This window comes from Liolophura sinensis, chromosome 9 (genome assembly GCF_032854445.1).
Source record: "Liolophura sinensis isolate JHLJ2023 chromosome 9, CUHK_Ljap_v2, whole genome shotgun sequence".
Taxonomy (NCBI): domain Eukaryota; kingdom Metazoa; phylum Mollusca; class Polyplacophora; order Chitonida; family Chitonidae; genus Liolophura; species Liolophura sinensis.
The window spans coordinates 9,010,652-9,029,604 of record NC_088303.1 but is presented as its reverse complement, the minus strand read 5'-3'; the positions used below and the strand labels follow the sequence as shown (position 1 = coordinate 9,029,604).

Sequence of the window (18,953 nt, the reverse complement as noted above, 5' to 3'; positions counted from 1 at the left end):
TACACATAGGACAAATTTTTTGCATAAAACACCGTGAGCCAATGCCTACCATTTCAAAGAAAAGCAATTCTTGTGTGCAAGAAAACAATAAGTGCCAATTGCATTGATGTGTAGCACAAATCTGCAGAATGAAGTAAAGAAAAACAAAACCTAAAACGAAGTATTCAAATTATGAACACTGTTGCAATTCTGAAACAAATACATCAACTTAGCAGCTTAAAAGTGTAACAACAGCAAAAACAAAATCATTAATATGCACTAGTCTAGGCTCAAACAAATGGAAGTCTTTAAAAAACATGCTGACAAAATCACAAGGAAAGGTTGTACAACTGACTTAAAAGCCTTTTAGTTAAGACTAAAATTTCAGGAGTCTCATTAATTCTGTACCATTCTACCCATCATGATAATACATGTATACCCATCATGATAATACATGTATACCCATCATGATAATACATGTATACCCATCACGATAATACATATATACCCATGATAATACATATATACCCATGATAATACATATATACCCATGATAATACATATATACCTATCATGATAATAAATGTATACCCATCATGATAATACATGTATACCCTTTAATCTGTCTGTCTGTTCTTCCTTGGCCTTCCCACCTTCCTTTTCACCACAGGAGCTGACAAGTTCGTCTCCTTCCCAGATTCCTTTACCGCATCTGTGGTGATGAATGGTTGAGTAAGTTCCTTTCTGAAGCCCTTCCCATGTGACACTGCCGTATTCACCATCTGTGCCCTGTCCAATCTGACCCCAATGTTCCCTGTAGCAAGACTGTAAAATGGCCTGTCACTTGCTGGGAACTTGGTGGCAAACATGCTTTCTTCAGAAGCATTGGCATTTTCCCCAGGCCAGATATTTGCATCCCCATTGGCTAGCTGCCCATTTCCTGGTTTATAAAGCTTTGCTTGTTTCCTCTTTCTGGCAGTGGGCTTAGGTTTGTCCGCTTGCCAGGGAGGAGACTGAGAATTTCTGACATCAGTGTTCTCTGCTACCACATTGAAGGATGGCTCTGCACTCTCAAGACATCTTGTTACATGAATTGTTTTATCACAAAATTTTACTCTCGCCACCTTTTCCACAGAAATGGTATTCATTTCACCACTGGTGTAACACATATTAACTTTCCTGGCTGTTTTTGGTAGGCTTAGGTATTTTCTCTTTTTAGCCGTGGACTTCGCTTTGTCTCCTTGCTCAGAAAGCGACTTTACAACTCCTGTCATATCCACGAAAGGCGTTTTGGACAGAGCATTTGTTTTCTGATAGTTACAGTTCTGTGCATACGATAACGGTACGGAGTGTGACATAACGTGTTTAGCATGCTTGTCACCTACAGTATTTGGCTTGCCTCCACAGAAATCTCTGCAGGTATTCTTTCCAGGAAGACTGAGTGGTCTTGAGAATGGCTTTTTGCCACAAGCAAATTTCTGGCCTTTCTTTACTCTTCTGCTTCTTGTGTTGTCATCATAAATAGGAGGTTCACAAGTATTTCTTGACACCCTGAACTGCACTTCACTGTCACTACAGGCTTCCTGATAATCCCAGGAGCATTCAGGCTTGGTCTCGGATCTATCTGAAGAAATCAGATGAGAGAGAAGCTCATTATACACGTAGCTATCACTTGGGGGAAGTAGCACACTAGATGCATTATTTTTTAACATTTCTTGGATTAATTTGTTTCCACCCAAATAGACCTGCACACTTTTAGGGCAAAGCTGAGTTTGTTGTTCCCTCAAAGATACAAGCTCTTGACCTGCTGCTGTTACATGTGTAAGGCCTTCTGAAGTCTTTTTAGCAGCACCTGCTTTCTTGTGACGCTCCCTCACATCATTGTTAGACGACACTAGACAGCTCTGTGTCGACTTTCTTCTCCGTTTTAACCTACTTGTACCATTTCCTGACGATGCAGGTTCTACATAGTTGATGTGTCCAGACTTGACCTCACGAGCTATCATATGGGCAAATACGTAACACAGGCACTTCAGCTTATTCTTACTCTCCAACAGTGACCCTGAAAAGACATTGGTTAGTTTCATAGGTGGTGTAAACCGAACTGCGCAGAAGAAACTGAGTGCATGAGTGAGTGACTGATTGGGGTTTAACGTCATACTTAACAATTTTTCAGTCATATGACAACGAAGGAATCCTTAGAATGCATGTAATGTGCCTCATTGTTGCAGGACGGATTTCCACCGCTCTTTTATCTAGTGCTGCTTCACTGAGACGCCTTGCCAAAGGCAAGTAAGCCGCCCCACCTGAACCATTATTCTGATACGGTTCAACCAGTCGTTGCACAATCACCTTCATGCTGAATGACAAGTGAGGAAATTACAACTTCCTCTTTTAAGGTCTTACGTGTGACTCAACCCAGGATTGAGCCTGGACCTACCGTTCCCGCAGAAGAAGCCGATGACCTATGACAAATAACAGACAACCTTCCCAGAAGTGACATGTTGAACACTTTAATAATGTCAAAAAGCCTCTGAGTAAAACCGAGACAGAGGATTATCAGATGTCTTAGGCGGATTGAACCAATTCCTCATTGTGATTAGTGGCCTCCACATTATAGAGCAACAACCTTGTCTTTTAGTTCACTGAAACTTTAGAAAAGGGGTGGCAGCCCCTTCATTCATTCTTTCATTCATTCATTTTACTGGTGATTAATATAGTTATCAAGAATTCCTCATATATATGAAAGTGCTCATGTTTCTAGGTGGAGAAAACCAGAATGCCTGGGCCACACTCTGCAATTTACCAGACAAACCTCCTGACATAAAGCTGCAGCCAATGTAGCAAGCTCTGGATTTGAACCCACAGGCTCACTGGTCAATGGCCTGATTATTCCCCACCAAGCAGTCTGAAAAAGGGCCTTCCCTATAAACAACTCAGACAGCTAGGGTATTCATTCTCTATACCGCGAATACAAGTATATCTTACACAAGCTTCACAATATTTGTCATACTTACTGTTTTGGGGAGTTTTCAATCAGTACCATATTTAGCCTAATGGAACCATTCCCTCCCACTATAACCTTGGGTAAATATGGCCTCCACATCTTCTCTATGGCAGCAGTGGGCCGTCGTGCTGAATCAGGTAGACTTTTCAACACAGCACTCGGGCATTTATCTTCATTCTCTGTAGAGTACATAGCTTCTGCAGCGTCTGCTAAAAAATTCAAGGCAGAGCCTGAACCCTCCGGCGTCTGCATAGCCACAATTTTCTCCACTAGTCTAGTAAGCCTATCACTTCTATCAATTGAGGTTTCTCTTTTCTCCGCTGACTTCTGCCATGTGCGAACCTCAGAAGATGGACAAAGGGCATCGCTGCAACTTTCAGAAGATATACTAGGGACATCATTGCAAATGTTATCAAATGGACTAGGGGCATCACTGCAAACCTTGCCAGATGTACTAGGGGCATCATTGCAAATCTTAGCAGATGGACTAAGGGCCTCATTCAAAATCTTAGCAGATGGACTAGGGGCATCATTTTCAGATCGACCATTCAAATGTCCATGTTGATCGGCCAATTCCTGAAGCTTGATCTCGGCTACAACAGGCTCACCTGCTGGGACATTTGCCTCAAGAGACACAGGAGTTTCCACACAAACTCCAGTTGTTTGGCACTTACTTCCTTGCATGTTATCACTGACTTCTACTTCTTCTATGGCAGGACTAGACTCAACGAGAACCTTTACTGGTGAAACAGAAACTGCTAGGCATAGCTTAGCGGTTTCTTCACAGACAACTTTTGTTTCTGGACCGTTTTGTCCGTCTGGGGAGAAGCCGATTAGTTCTGCATGCTCTGCTCCATGTTCTACATCATCACCAACACTTGGAGTTTTCCCAGAACCTTCTGCTAAGATCATCTTTGTTGGGATATGGCGTAAGTCTTCAACTGTAGTATTAACACTGGATGGAATATGAACTGATGATGGACTGCTTGTAGAAATAGCTGTCATCTCTGGAAAGAAGGTGTCGGATTGCCCCAGCGAAACACCACTATCAGGTGAAGCTTCATTGGCAGCTGACTGTTTTGCAGCAGTGATCAAGGCATCCTCCAACATGGAAAAGGAGTTGTCTGCAAATGAGCCAAGTGACCTTGAGGCAGTGTCACATGGAATTTCAAGGCCATTTCGCTGTTTACAGCCTGACCTCCACTCCAAGCATGCATTCTCATTGGTATTCAATGAATGCTTTGTCTTTCCCCCATCAACCAAGCTGCCTTCAGTAAGGCGAGTTTGACAGCTCTGTGAAGTACCAGAATTTTGATCTTCCACAGGTAGAGGGCTTGTCGTACTGATGGCCTGCAAATTGTGTTCCTTTAAGGAGACTTGTTCTTTTCCACAGGTTGGAGGGTAAATAGTTTCATCAACATCAATCGCTTGGATTAAGCCCTCAGCTACAGGCAGCTGTGGAGTAAATATTACTTTCGCTTTGGGTTTCGCTAGAGAACCCGGATTCTCAACAGGTTCTTTTTCAAATGCCAAGTCACCAGATGACATACATGTATTAGTTCTGACAGGTGCTTCCCTTGCTTGAACTACAGGAGGTATGAGCAGATCAGGTGCCCCAGAACCACTATGTTTACCTGTCTTTTTACTCTGTACATTTCTGCAAGGGACACCTGGTTGTTTACAAGGTTTATTCAGTTTTGCCTTCTTAAATGTCTGCATTGATGGGCAATGTTTCTGATTCTGTGCAGTAACACGAGAGTCTTTTCCTACAGTTTGGGGACAGGAAACTTTCTGAATCGGAATACGTGTAGAGCTGCTACATGTAGATCCATCGGAAAAGTTTGGAGAAGACAAACCAATGGTATGTCCAGTTGCCACAGGGTGAGATGGAAAAACCGAGATCTTCTGAGAAGAATTGTCAGCACTGACAACAATAGAGTAGGGGGGGCTTGTAGACGGGACATCGCTGCATTCTGTTGTGACAGCCTTATCTGGAGACGTCAGTCCAGAGTTATCCTTTCCAAAGACAGCATCTACTGTGTACTGAAGCAGATCAGGCTGAGGGTTGGGTTGAGGCTTAGGTTGAGGATTTGGCTCTATATTCCATGACGTACTGTCTGGTGAAGTTCTTTGCACATTCACACCACCACTTTTGCCATCCTTCACACCTCCAGTGCCTGGCCCAGCCCCTGTCGGGGCAGTAGGGAAAACTGACAAGAGCAGTCACATTAGTTCTGGTGTCAATCCCCAACTTGTTGAGGAAATCATGCATGACTCCTGAGTCTGACAAGGTAAACTGCCCTCTAGGAAGTGGACCAGTTGCGTAAAGAACTGGCTTTGTTACTGTGGGGGTGGGTGCAGGGGTGGGTGCGGGTGTGCTGCTGGGGTGGTGACAGCAGCAGAGGTGGGGACTGGGTCACTGTGATGCATACAACAGTTGCAGTGAACAAACTTACTTATCACTTTTGGAGCAGATTTGGGTATTGATACATCCACATCAACTCCAACACCAACTTTCCTGCCCATTCTATCTGGCAGCTTCAGTGTTTCCCCAACCGAAGGCAATGTCAATTTGTTTGATTCTGTGATGACTTCAGCCTGTTCAGAGCTGTCTCCTTCTGAGGTCAGAGAGCTACTGGTACTGGATTCCCAAGGATTGACAATCTGAAGAGAGCACTTAAATATGCTTAACAATTCCCTTCCTCCCATACCAAGTCCAGTGTGAATGTACTTTGCCAGGCGCCTTAAACTCGTACAGGGAATTAACTCGTTATTTCTTGTCTGCCAGGCAACAGCGTGTAATATCTTGAGGGTATTAAGTTCCTCCTCTGTAGCCGGAAGGGTAACAATATTCAACCTGACGGCAATCCTATGGAGTTGTCGTGCTGGCATCCGGATTATTTTCCTCTGCAGCAGTTCTGCAGTGCTCACATAATTCTTGTTTCTTCGCATGAATGCGTTCAAAGCCACTGTGCCATAAATCACTTTCCTGTGGTTTGGGGAAACTTCATAATTACACAATTCCACAGCATTCTGTTGAAATGGGCTTATTAGTGTCTGAACTTTATGACACTTACACTTTTTGCTGGGCACTTTATACTTTGGTACTGACCATGTATCGTCATCAGTATTTTGTTGAAAGTTTTGGGCAATGGTGTCATGTTTAAGTGCCTTTTTCATCGCAGGAAACTCTTTTTGCTTCCTTGCTGGTTTAGGTGGTTTTGTACCACGTTTAGTCTTTGTAACACTTTTTTTTACACTTTTAGTTTTTGGCACTTGTGACCTGTCGGCATTTTTATGTTTCCTCCTGGCTTGTTTGTCAGGTTGCTTCATAATAGGACTGGTTACAAAACCTGATCGATTCAGCCCTGGGCTAACTGGACAACTGTCTACTACTGCCCCCGCCACAGAATACATTGGCTGCTTAATAGGTGATGTCACAAGCCCGACCTGCTTCAAATTGGAGTACAAATCATCCACCTCAAGAGACTTGTCTGGGATGAAATCTGACAGATTGCTCTCCACCCCGCAAATACTGTCCATATAAACCGAGTCTTCAGATATCAGTGGTGCACATGTAGGGTCTGCAGTGATAACCTGTTTTTCAGAGGGGCCAGACTTTCCCTGTGACAAATATCCCAAAAGAACCTCGAGAGGCACTTCCGCAGGATCATCACTGATCTTTCTGTCACTCTGCGGAGTATTGTCTGTCTGAAATGCTGGCAGGGGAGTGTTGCGGACTCCCTGTTCAACCGGCAACGAGTTAATTGTATCCAGTACACAGGAGGGTGCTACTGCAGCAATAGTCTCTTTCGCACATGAGTTCTTGGAATCGTCTAGTTCCAGGCAGGACAGGGAATTCGTCACGTAGTACTCCTCATTGCTAGGATCCTTGAAGAAGTAGTAGACCTCTTGATCACTGAGGGACATAGCCCCATCGCGCAGGGGCGGCTGAGGTACAGATTTTTGCTGGAGAGAGGCCAGCAGGCTCTCCAAGTCATTGCCCCCATCCATCCTTCACCCTCAATCACCAATTAGTCCATCAGCATACCTGTAAGATAAAGTCAGAACAATATTAAAAGTGCTGCACAAAGTAACAGCACACAAAGTAACAGCACACAAAGTAACAGCACACAAAGTAACAGCACACAAAGTAACAGCACACAAAGTAAAACGTTCATCTACTCACTCAACAAAGGTAATTGTATATGATTTGAAAGGAGCATTAACAATAAAGGTTAATACTGTTTGTCAGATCTGCCCAGTTACACAAATGTATTTTTTTTTGTTTAATTATTTATTTATTCATTTCAGGTTATTTTTTCCCTTATTTTCTGACAAGCTTTGGGTATTCTCTTTTGTTACCAGCCTTTAAGAAAGCCTTGGCACTGTCCCCCTGAATTGTTGTCACCAATATGAAAACAATGTATCCGTACCAACTTGTATGGAAATAAAACAAAAAATCAGCTGAATTTCCTTTACTGTTATATATTTAGTTTGCAGAACATGGCATGTATACTGGAACACTCTGAAAACTCATAACTCACAACCAAACAGTGGTAATGAAAGGTGTTTTTTATTATTAAGGAAAACATGTTGATCAGTCAACAAACCACAGGAGAATGTTAACGTGACCAGAATAGGTCTTTACAACTCACAAATGTCATGTTCATCTGTATGTATACTTTTTTTTACCTGAATTACAGGTACATATGTATATTGTATTCACCAACTTTCATGTTGTGCATTTTCAGGACATGTCAATATATTTGAGGGCATTTTTCTCACTTGGGACTCGACAGGTTTGAAGTTTAAAATCATCCTAACCGATATATAGTACCATATTTCTCCTCATCAATTCTATGGCTTTCTGGAGAGGAGATGGACACTGGGGTGATAAGACAAAACTACCTTGAACATTTAATAATTTCATCATTTTTATCACTATCAAATTAAACCTTCTCGAAAAAAGTGCCTCACCTAATTCCTCCACCTTTTCGCATATGAAAGAGCAACTTTCGGTGTAATTTACGCACGTTTATAATTAGAATTTGGAGACATTGGTTGGATTGGCCAATTTCAGGGCTTCATGAAAAATGTAAATTTATCAGCCTACACACAATAACGCCTTCACAATTTCTTTGAATAAACCCTGTGCAAACATGCGAAAAGGTTGAAGAATTACAGTAAGTGTCACAAAGTCTAACCTTCATGACTCCGGGGACTGGTATCCTATCCATTAAGTCCAGGGAGATGGCCATGATAGTGGGAGGAAGCCGGGGAAACCCACAAGCCACAACCATCCATACAATGCTGGAAGATCAAGACTGGGGACGAAGCGAGCATGAGCTGGACTTGAACTCTCTTGAACTTTGTAAGATGGTGATTGGGAATGTTCAGGGAAAGGAACAAAATTGTGTTGGTACATATACCTGCAGTTTATGTCAAGAGGTGAGTTTAATACAGATATCTCGAGTCATATTCACCACATTACAAATGGTATAATAATACTGGAATAGGTTTGTCTTTCCAACATTTAGTAACTGTGGTTGTAACTATAAAGACAAGCACATGAAAATTTCAATTTCAAACCCCGAAAGTTATCATACATAAATCATGTCTTGTGAATTGGTGAATCACGTAAAATGCAAGTAAATCTTTGTAAGTAACTTTAAATTGCGTGCAATGCGGTCTCCTCAAGCTTTAAAGCTTTATCTTTAATGTAGGGAAAGTTCTTCTAGTAAATGATAACAAGTAGTACCATTATTACAAGTAGTACCATTATTACAAGTAGTGCCATTATTACAAGAGAAGCATTATTGATGTTTGTGGGCGAGGGAAGGAGGGACATAATCTTTAATTCAATCAAATAAGTTTTCCTTTACAGGCACAAAAAGCCCCCACTTCAAATTTTCAGGGAAGGTACATGTCAACTATGCTTTTTTCATCAAATTTACCCACTGACAATAAATGTCCATTAACCTGTTTTTCATTTATTGCTTGAATCATTGAGATCTAGAGCCCTAATCAAGAATATCTCACTTACTTGTACAATTTGGATGTCATTTTCATGGACATAGAAAACAGGCTACTGGCATGTCACTCATTAATGTCACCCGCAGATTTTTACTTATGGTGTAAGCTCAATATGTATACCCCCCAAGTGGGTGCCACGCATGGCCATGAGAAAGTACCTGGTAAGCAGTTTTCCAATCTCAATCTTGAGGTTCTGGGGCCAGCAGTATTGGCAAGAAAATGAAATGTATGAATATACTGGTATACAAATACCCTTAATGTGTGGCATGTAGCATAGCTTAAACACCAGATTAGATTTCTCATCAGGCAAGAACAAGGTTAGAGTGTGACCATTCCAAAATTCACCTAAGATCCCTTAAGCCATGTATTCTGCCCTGTAGGCACAATCAACTGCTGACTGGTACTATATCCCACAAAACGTCGAATCTTCAAATATTGTGATCCAAGGGGGTGGTTTACTTAAGTCAGTGTTGTGAAAGAATCGCACAGGATGATTTTACTGCCAAACACTCTGCCTGTACAATCACGGTTTAATCTAGGTGGGTTCATGTGAGCCTGACAGCCCATGCGTATGTATCATCAGGCCAAACACACAGCCACCAAACAAACTTTACCCTCCACATAATGTCCACATACACTTGCTCTAACAGTGCTTTGGATTATGCCTTTTCCAGGACTGTAAAGGGTGTACCAAAAACACAGAGCACTCAAAGTAAATGTCTCAATACTTCCCATTCCAATGAACATAAAAAACAAAAATATTCATTCAACTCCCAATACTGGAGAGTTAATAACGTGATCAATTCAGATGTGGTGGGTTTCCTCCGGGCTCTGCCCGGTTTCCTCCCACCATAATGCTGGCCACCGTTGTACAAGTGAAATATTATTCAGTATGGTGTAAAAACACGAATCAAATAAATAAATAAACTCAGAACATCCAGGAAGAGACTGAAATGAGTAAAAATTTGCCTTTAAGTCTAGCATGTGCCCAAACTACATGAATCAAAGGTGCATATATCACAACACAGGGTGACCAGCCCTGATGGCTCAGTTGGTGGACCAGGTAGATCCAGGGTCAATTCTGGGTCGGGGGTCACACCTAAGACCTCAGTGAAGCAGCACTAGATAAAAGAGTGGTGGAAATCCGTCCTGCAGCAAGGAGGTACCTTACATGCACTCAAAGGACTCCTTGGTCATCATATGACTGAAAAATTGTTAAGTACGACGTTAAATTCTAAGCACTCACTCACAATACACAGTGTGACCAAAGTACAAAAATTAAAGCCACACATCACAACACTTGGTTGTGCCCAAATTACACAAATTAAAACCGCATATCACAATACACAGTGTGCCCAAATTACAAAAATTAAAGCCACATATCACAATACATGGTGTGCCCAAATTTCATAAATTAAAACCGCATATCACAATACACAGTGTGCCCAAATTACAAAAATTAAAGCCGCATATCACAATACACGGTGTGCCCAAATTAACGTAATCCAAACCCCTAACAAACCTGAGAACAGAAATACTATAGCATGTTTTAGTGTCTTAAAGGAAAGTTATCTCATCTGGTGAATACAGGTAATTTATACCCTAAATCCTCAACGAATTCGACCAGACATAGTGCACGTTTTGGCATGTTAGATAAATGTTCTCCTAACTGAACCACCAATGTGGTCGCTGTGAGTTCAAGTCCAGCTCATGCTGGCTTCCTCTCCAGCTGTAAGTGGGAAGATCTGCCACAACCTGCAGATGGTCATTATTTTCCCCCAGGCTTTGCCTGGTTTCCCCACACCTGGCTACCTCGTATAAGTGAAATATTCTTGAGTACGGCTTAAAACACCAATCAAATCAAAAAAATCAAATCCTAACTGAACAGCCTATTTTAGAACTATTGTAAATTTCATGTGTCCTACCTGAACAATACATTTTACTCTTCAAAATCTTATGAATTTTGTTTTAAAAGTGGATCCAAAGTTATACTAGATTTAGTAGATCAAGTCGAATTCATTGAGGATTTAGGCTGTGAAGTTCAAATGTACCATACCTGAACAACACAATTTAGTATCATTACTCAAGTCCAAACTTTCACAGAATTTTCCAAAAAAAGACAGCCTTGCAGAGCTTTAATTTTCGGCAGGAATTCATAAATCCAAATCTCATAAGGACTCACGTCATCTAAAGTTTTGGGAATGCATACATTTACAATAATCACAATTTCTTTTTTGTTCTCAGAAGATCTTATCAAGCTTGACAAATGAATGTCCTACATACGCTCCTTGATGGAATGGCCGTAAACAGGAGTATATATAGGATATTAATCAATTTACAGAGATGGAGATCATCAATAAATAACCTTACACCCATTTTTGTTTTTTTATTTGTTGTGAAAGAATCGCACAGAAAGCATTAGCTCCAAAACTTGCTGTCGGCACAATCACGATTTTCTCTAGGTGGATCTAATGAGGCTGCCTGATAGGGATATTCTTTCATCAGCAGCTATCTCATAACCACCACACTGCAGTACAACATACATGTACACTTAGCCACAGAGTTAATGCTCCAAGAATTAGGAAGCTACTACAGTCTGTTTCTTTTAACCAGTCGCCTACATTCAGCTCTATGTAAAATAGATCATACCTGCACTGCAATTGCCTATGGTCAGTCAAACATAACTACTCAAGTTCTACACGTGGATATGTTGGAAGCTGATACTGTTGCAAAGAAATGGAAGTTTGATTTATTTATTTATTTGATTGTTGTTTTACGCCGTACTCAAGAATATTTCACTTATGTGACGGCGGCCAGCATTATGGTGGGAAGAAACCGGGGAGAGCCCGGAGAAAGCCAACAACCATCCCTAGGTTGCTGACAGACCTTCCCACTTACGGCCAGAGAGGAAGTCGGCATGAGCTGGACAGCACTGGTGAGAGACTCCGGGTCATCACGCTGCGCTAGTGCGCTAACCAAGTGAGCCACGTAGGCCACGAAATGAAGTTTGAACACTTTTTCTAATTCATAATATTAGGCCACATAATCCTGATTTTGACAGCAAGAAAAAAATTGCAAGAGAGTCTGAGAAGTAAATTGATGCGTTGATAACCAGCTGGGCATAAAGAGCTAAATGCTCCAAATTCCTCTTGGTTCTCAGATGGCTGGATACTGATTCTAAGTAATTGTGTGTTCCTTATTTGTCGCATAATTACTACCTTTATTTTGCTAACCAAGGACATGCTACATCAGTATTGTTTTTAACTTAGGCCTATATTAATCTTTAAATGCATAAATTATATCAATTCCGTTTTATAGGTGAAAAGGTTCAATCTGAGTAATGTACTGATATACATGGTACTTGTAATGTAATAAACAACACTCAGTGAATATAGTGTATGATGCTAAACATATACAACTGGTGGATGGAATCTGGGTGAGGAATTTAGGGCCTAAGGGAAATCCGATCCTCAAAAATTTATTACCACACACCAAATATAGCTCGTGGGATTCCTGTAACAAACAGTTCCAAATGTGGTAAAGTTTAAAACTGAACGAGAATGAAGATTGAAGTTTCGCTAAAACCACCCGGCCCATATCCAGAAAAACATTAAAACTTCTGATCCAAAACTTTAACGGTGACATTGTGACTGTGCATAAAGAATTTTAAACATGCAACTCAAAACTGGTACTTTCTAAGAGCTTTTAAGTCTGTGAATAAAAGAAATTTACATGAAAACTCAACTTTTTATTCGTAAACCATTATATTTTGTTTAATTTACTTGTTAGTTTTGATACATTTTGTTTAGTTTAGGCAGCCAACAGCTTGGAAGCCCAAATGTTTTCCAGAACCAAAGGCAGCCCTGTCCCTTGCATAAATCAGTGGGGCACAGCATCCTGCCCCTGCTGCCTCTCTCAAAATGTGCTCTGCCTCTCTCAAAATGTGCTCTGCCCCTTTAGAGGGCCATCGATATCCACCCTGCCCCTGAGGGGAACGGCTGATGAACTCTATTAACCAGCTGCTAGCAGTAGTCCTATCTGCATGTTGTCAACCGTATGCGGTACTGAAAATCCGCCATCATAATATCCATTTGTAATCAAGCACCGGCTCAGTTTACTGGTTGCATACGTGTTTCAAGCTCATTGAGGTATCTAGTTCACGGATACCTACTGTAAGCCATCACAGCTAATTTTCTGTCTTCTCCCAGACCACCATAAATTTATTTTCAAATCTATTCACACTTGGTGGATAAGTGTCAAAGTATCCACCATTTTTGTTTGATAGATATAACTGGAAAGGCGATGCTCATTAGACAATTGCCTCAATTGCACCAATGGATAAAACCACTAGAAATGCACATCCCTCACTGCCTCAGTTTTCATTACTTTCATTTTTTCCTGTGGTCAGCATAGTCATAAGTCAGATAATAAAACACTCGCATGCTCATTGTTTGTTTAAATGTAAAACTAGAACAGGCTGCAGATTTCTACAATCCATTAAGATTAGGAAAGTCAGGGTATTTTTGATTTGTTGAATTATTTAAGCTCAGATCTTTTACAACTGAAAGACCCATTGCACCCAGTGTCAGTTTTGTTTGCTCTGATTCACATTTTTGTTGCGAAAACACTCAAACTTATACATTATTGTTGTTTTCACATCAGATCTGATACAAACATAATACTGGAATATGCAGCTTATGATACAGGAAATATTACTCCTATGGATCGGGCAAAAAGGTAAACGTCCCCTCCTGAATAATAACAGAGTTATCTTTATTTTTATAACAAATTTTCAAGTTTGTGTGGAGTATGCATACACAGACATACATGTAATAGTAAGCAAGCGTAATATTTTATCAACAATTTCAAGCCAAAGTTATCTTATTTAGTCACAAACTACAACTAGCATTTGTAATGCTTTTAATTTAAATTCCCACGAAAAGCTGTTTTTATCAGTTATTTTTCCAAGGCTCTAAATAAGGCCCCTGTAATGATCGGTAGTTTTATAAATTATTTTTTTGTTCATTTAGGCTAGTCCCCGAAAGCAGGAAACATTTGCTATGAATGCAGACTTTGATATATTGCAATTCTTCTATTTTTTTTTCAGACAACTTGTCTGCTCTTTTTAACCAATATACACTATAACTGTAACAGAGATAAACATTTTTCCCCACAAGATTAGTTCATCCATGAACAACATATATAGGTCTTTATTTTTCCCCAAAACTGAGCAGTGCAATTCTCTGCTTTAAGCACTACCAATTAGTATGTCCTAAAAATTAGAAGGATTACAGTATACAAATGCATAGCTGAGTGCTGAATAGGCTTTCTTTCACTGCTATCTATCCTTACAAAATTTTTTAAATCACATTTATTATTATGACGCTAGCAGAAAATAGTGCCTTTTAAAGCTGTTATTCATGCTAAAAAGTACCCCTTTTGGAAAAATGCCACCCTGCCCCTTTTTGTTTTAAGCTAGGGGTCTGAAAGTGACTCTAAATATGGCCCTGGTTGCTAAGATCATGTGCAAAGTGGACACTATCAGCCACCTTAGACCCTGAAAGATATGTACAGTGACCACAAATGCCTTGACAAATCATCCATACACGTCCATCCTAAATGCTTATCAACAATGTACAGAAAACTGAACACTTATTCCAGTAAGACTGGTCGAACGACATGTAAATGATGCTAATGATCACAATGACACAGCAGCCTCTCGCCAATGCAGTTGCTGTGAGTTCACGGTCCTCTCCAGATGTACATGGGAAGGTCTGCCAGCAACCTGCGGAGGGTCATCAGTTTCCCCTGCGCTCTGCCCACGTTCCTTTCACCATAACGCTGGCTGCTGTCTTATAAGTAAAATATTCTTGAGTACGACATAAAACACCAATCAAATACATAGTGTATAAATAGTAGTATGTAACAGAAGTAGATCTTCGGTCTCACCTGAAAAAGTCCACAAAACAATGCTAATAATCCACGATGATGTTAAGAGTTGACCTTGATCAAGCTGCTGTCCACATTCAGAACGCTTTCCACGATGGTGTTAAGAGTTGACCTTGATCAAGCTGCTGTCTACATTCTGAACGCTTTCCACGATGGTGTCTTTGCTTGGGTCAAGACGGTTGTGAACTACAAGAAAATTTAGAATTAAGTTGTTAGAGCACCTATGAGTGGTGTTTTGTATTCGATTCAATCCAAATGAGAGATTGAAGCATATGAAAGTTTCAGTATGGTATTTAAATGGCACAGTGGAACAGTCCCTGGAAGGTCAACTACGGCCAAAATTAAGATCTTTGTTTGGGGTACAAAGGTCAATTTCAATCCAAATGTGGGGATGTCCCGATGAAAGTATAAGCAACAATATGGTTAGCCAAAGTTTATATTTCTTAATAAAAATACCATGACAAACTGACACAACAAGGCATCATGGAGCATGCTCAGATCCTGTTTTGAGCCACCCGTCGCTCAGCGAAGTTTTCCCCAAACCTAGCCTTCTCGCAATTTCAGACTATATCCTCTATACCAGCCTCAGTCTGGGTTGGAATTAATAAATTATAAAAATGGGTTACCACCCGTTCATTCAATATATGTTATTGTCTAGTTAGATCTAATGGAATATTGTTCTGCAAAAGTCCTTTCCTTGCCTTTCCAGTAAAAAATGTTTTTCTTGTTTTATGTCTTCATATAACTTAGCAATAGGTTACAATGGCCAGTTCTTGAAAAAAATGTACACTCTTTCCTAATATCTAGACATACCCAAAATCGTAAAGACATGCTGTCAAAGACCGCTCTTCGAACTTCAAACAACACTGACAACAACAACAAAAAGAATTGGAACATTGTTACTTTCGGCCATCCTCTATTACAGTTTCGTATTTTCCAAAATAGAGGATGTTGTTGTAGTTGCCAATCTCTCTCGTTGCGCACCTGAACAGAATTTTCATGCAAAGACCTGGACTTGACATGTCGTCACATTGGATTTGTGGACATAAGGCACACCGTTCACATAGTTTATGAGGGAGAGCAGTGGCTGTCCACTGATGCCTCAAAATATTTGCCTCGCTGCGAACGTTGGAAATATGTTCCGAACATGCTTTGCACTGGAGTCTAGTCAATCATTTGTCCTCACTCATTTTATATGTAACATCGCCATGAAAGTCCCATGAAAAAAATTTTTTTTCTGTGACAGACTGTGACACTGTCCCCTTACTTTTCGACATTATCACAGGTGATCAACTGACCATTTTAGCTGACTTTCAGCGTGCGTGGTTACGTGTAAGTCTTTAGTGTGGAAGCACGTTTCATACCCGAAATGCTACATAAATTGCTATGAGTACGGGCAGCTCGTCGTACAAAATGCTGACCGTAATTAAGTACCAGGTAAATCTGCTTAAACACGTCTTGCAGTTCACATTTTAAAGGCTTTTTCCCTGTGAACTTAAAATATTTGAGTCTCAGCCTTAGCTCATGGCAAACGGGTGACTGTTCCTCATGATTAGATGGATGGCGACCCATGCGTACCTAGAACGAGCGTTTGCCGCTTAATCCCATCCCCACCAGTCCAATATAGCAAGTCGTTATAGATCTATGCAGAGTATTTACACCAGTTACTAGGCCTGGTGCGAGGAAAACCAGGTGCTGCCTGGATGCTTGAAGTACCAAATATTTACTTATGCTTACATTCTACCAGCTGTTATATTTTTACTGCAAAGCTACAGGGGGAAATGTAAGGGTTAGAGGTCGATGGTAAATTTTCTAGATCAGGCAACAATCACGTTGAAAGGTACTCCCGTCATTTTTGGTCCGATTACAATGAGCCTCCTGTCAGCCCTGTAAAGACTTCTACATCCAGAAACAGATTGCCTGAAATCAAGTTACAACCAACGCACACATGGACCCAGCCTTCCACCATGGTTGTTGTTGTTGCTATCAGAATCATATGTTATCTCATCATTTAAAACATTCGCGATTTCCCTCCATTAAACCTTAGTCGCCAAAGTGCATGCAGCCATCGTGTAATAAATACAATACGCAGACCATCCTCACCTATAAAATGCACTGTTTGTAACTTGTTTTTTCACTGTACCAACATAAATATCTACAGAAATCTTTCCATAACTATCCGCTACACTCGTCACGCTCTCGACATCTCCCGCTACAAAGTATAGCCACTTCCGGTCAGCATGTATTATCCCCCCCTTGATGCAGATATTGTCTTCCACGCACGCTCTTTTGACACTTGATCAACCATTTTACGCATTTGCGAGGAATGTAGGCAAATAGTTATAACTATGGCAATTTCAGTCAGTTTGTGGAGTAGATTTGTGCCATTTCTTTAAATCTTCACTTCTTCTGATAATTAATCCCGATGTAGGCCTATCGGTATCACATTTTTACCATCGGCACATGTACTTCACGCTATCGTATGCAGTATAGAGGCCAAACCTGAAATTCATACTCTTATAGCTCTTCCATCAACTACATTGCCCCACACCCAGAGGGTAACAAATATGGGCCAAATAGAAAGATGTGATCTGTATGATTTGTACCAGAGAAGAGAACGGATCGAACAATGTCGATTTCAATTAGCCTGCCTACAGGCCTATGCCAATTAAGGCCTAGTTAATCCTACCTGTATATATTAAAAGAAAAAACAAGGAAAATATAGCGGCATATCGTTAGATATCTTGAAAGACTGATGGATACAGACAGAAAAGGCTACACCCATTTTGTTCGGACATGCTTGGTGACATAGGCCTGTTAATTCTTAGTCTATAGAACTCTTATGAGGCCAGGGAATAGGCCCATGCGCCATGTTAGGACACCATATGTATGTCGTACACGAATGTCGCGTCACTTGTACCCCATACTGACATGGCAAAAGGCAGTAATGTAGTGGCTGGCGGAAGTCAGTTGAAATAGTGGCGTCTTCAGGCTATAGAAGTAGGCCCCCAATTGATAACATAGCTTTCCTCAATGTGCGCTGTAGTTTGCTTACTTTAAACTGTGACATCATGCAACACCACAAAATTAATACAGCAAGCATTTTAGACTTTTTGTTGGACACTTTATCGATATATTTTTACATACATTTGGCGTAGTGTGAATCGGTTTAAAGGAATAAATTTCGTGTAAATTGAATGCAAAACTTCGTTATCTTCGCAGGAATTAAATTTGAGCGTTTTAAGATAATGAGTCATTTTCTTCTGACCCATAAACCTGAAAGTTGGAATACAAATGCACTATTGTTGACATGGGCTCAAACCAGATACTCTCCTATGCTATAACATTGGGGGACGGGCAATTTTTTCTTCGCACAAGGCGTTACTAAGGAGACGTTGCTCTAGCTTCCCCGCGGCCATATTACGGAATTCATGTGTCAGGAGAGATGTTCGTATAGGCTTACCAGCCCTCTTGCAATCAAAATGGGTGTAATTTCGGATCAATAATAGCATCGCCATTTCCAAAACAATGTTTAACACAAACAAGCAAATATAACTACAGACTTCGGTAACCTGCAGATGAGAGAGTAAAATCAAAGCAGCGACAGGCGTGTGATTACTGGCAAATAGTCAGGCGTAATCGGTGAAAGTTAGGGTGTAAATTTAACTTTTCATGTAAACGTTCGAATAGTAGCAAAGCACACGCCCTCCAGGATGGCTTAAGAATTAGCTTTGAAAAAATGCACTGATGTTGAATGCAATCAATTAGATATCACTGGCCTATAACAAGAAATTTAGAACTGCATAAGAAAGTTTCGGTATATCAAGTACAAAAACAGGACGGAATCCCGATGATGGAAAGAATCATGGAATGTTCTAGGCGAATGAATGAAATTCTCATTCAAATCGTGTACTATACATGTTAGTATATAAGTTGTCGATGATGAAAACATGTAGGCCTAGGCCTATCTGAGTTGCGCTTT

The 18,953-nt window shown here is 40.6% G+C and overlaps 1 protein-coding gene across 3 annotated transcripts; it reads right to left on the bottom strand.

The window, feature by feature from the left end:
- Window positions 1-537: 537 nt before the first annotated feature.
- On the bottom strand, window positions 538-17,178 carry LOC135474976 (uncharacterized). 3 transcript variants are annotated; one of them, XR_010445016.1, is made up of 5 exons: window positions 17,075-17,178; window positions 14,972-15,157; window positions 2,997-7,037; window positions 1,832-2,041; window positions 538-1,603 (listed from the first exon to the last, which is right to left on the bottom strand). XR_010445016.1 is itself a non-coding variant. In XM_064754683.1 (4 exons), the coding sequence occupies exons 3-4, from the start codon at window positions 4,703-4,705 to the stop codon at window positions 2,023-2,025; spliced, it is 1,728 nt and encodes a 575-aa protein (XP_064610753.1). In that variant the 5' UTR covers window positions 4,706-7,037; window positions 14,972-15,157; window positions 17,075-17,178; the 3' UTR covers window positions 538-2,022. The 3 variants fall into 3 exon arrangements, 2 of the variants coding, with proteins under 2 accessions (XP_064610753.1, XP_064610754.1); XM_064754683.1 differs by having other exon boundaries at window positions 538-2,041; XM_064754684.1 differs by lacking the exon at window positions 1,832-2,041.
- Between the last annotated feature and the right edge of the window lie 1,775 nt (window positions 17,179-18,953).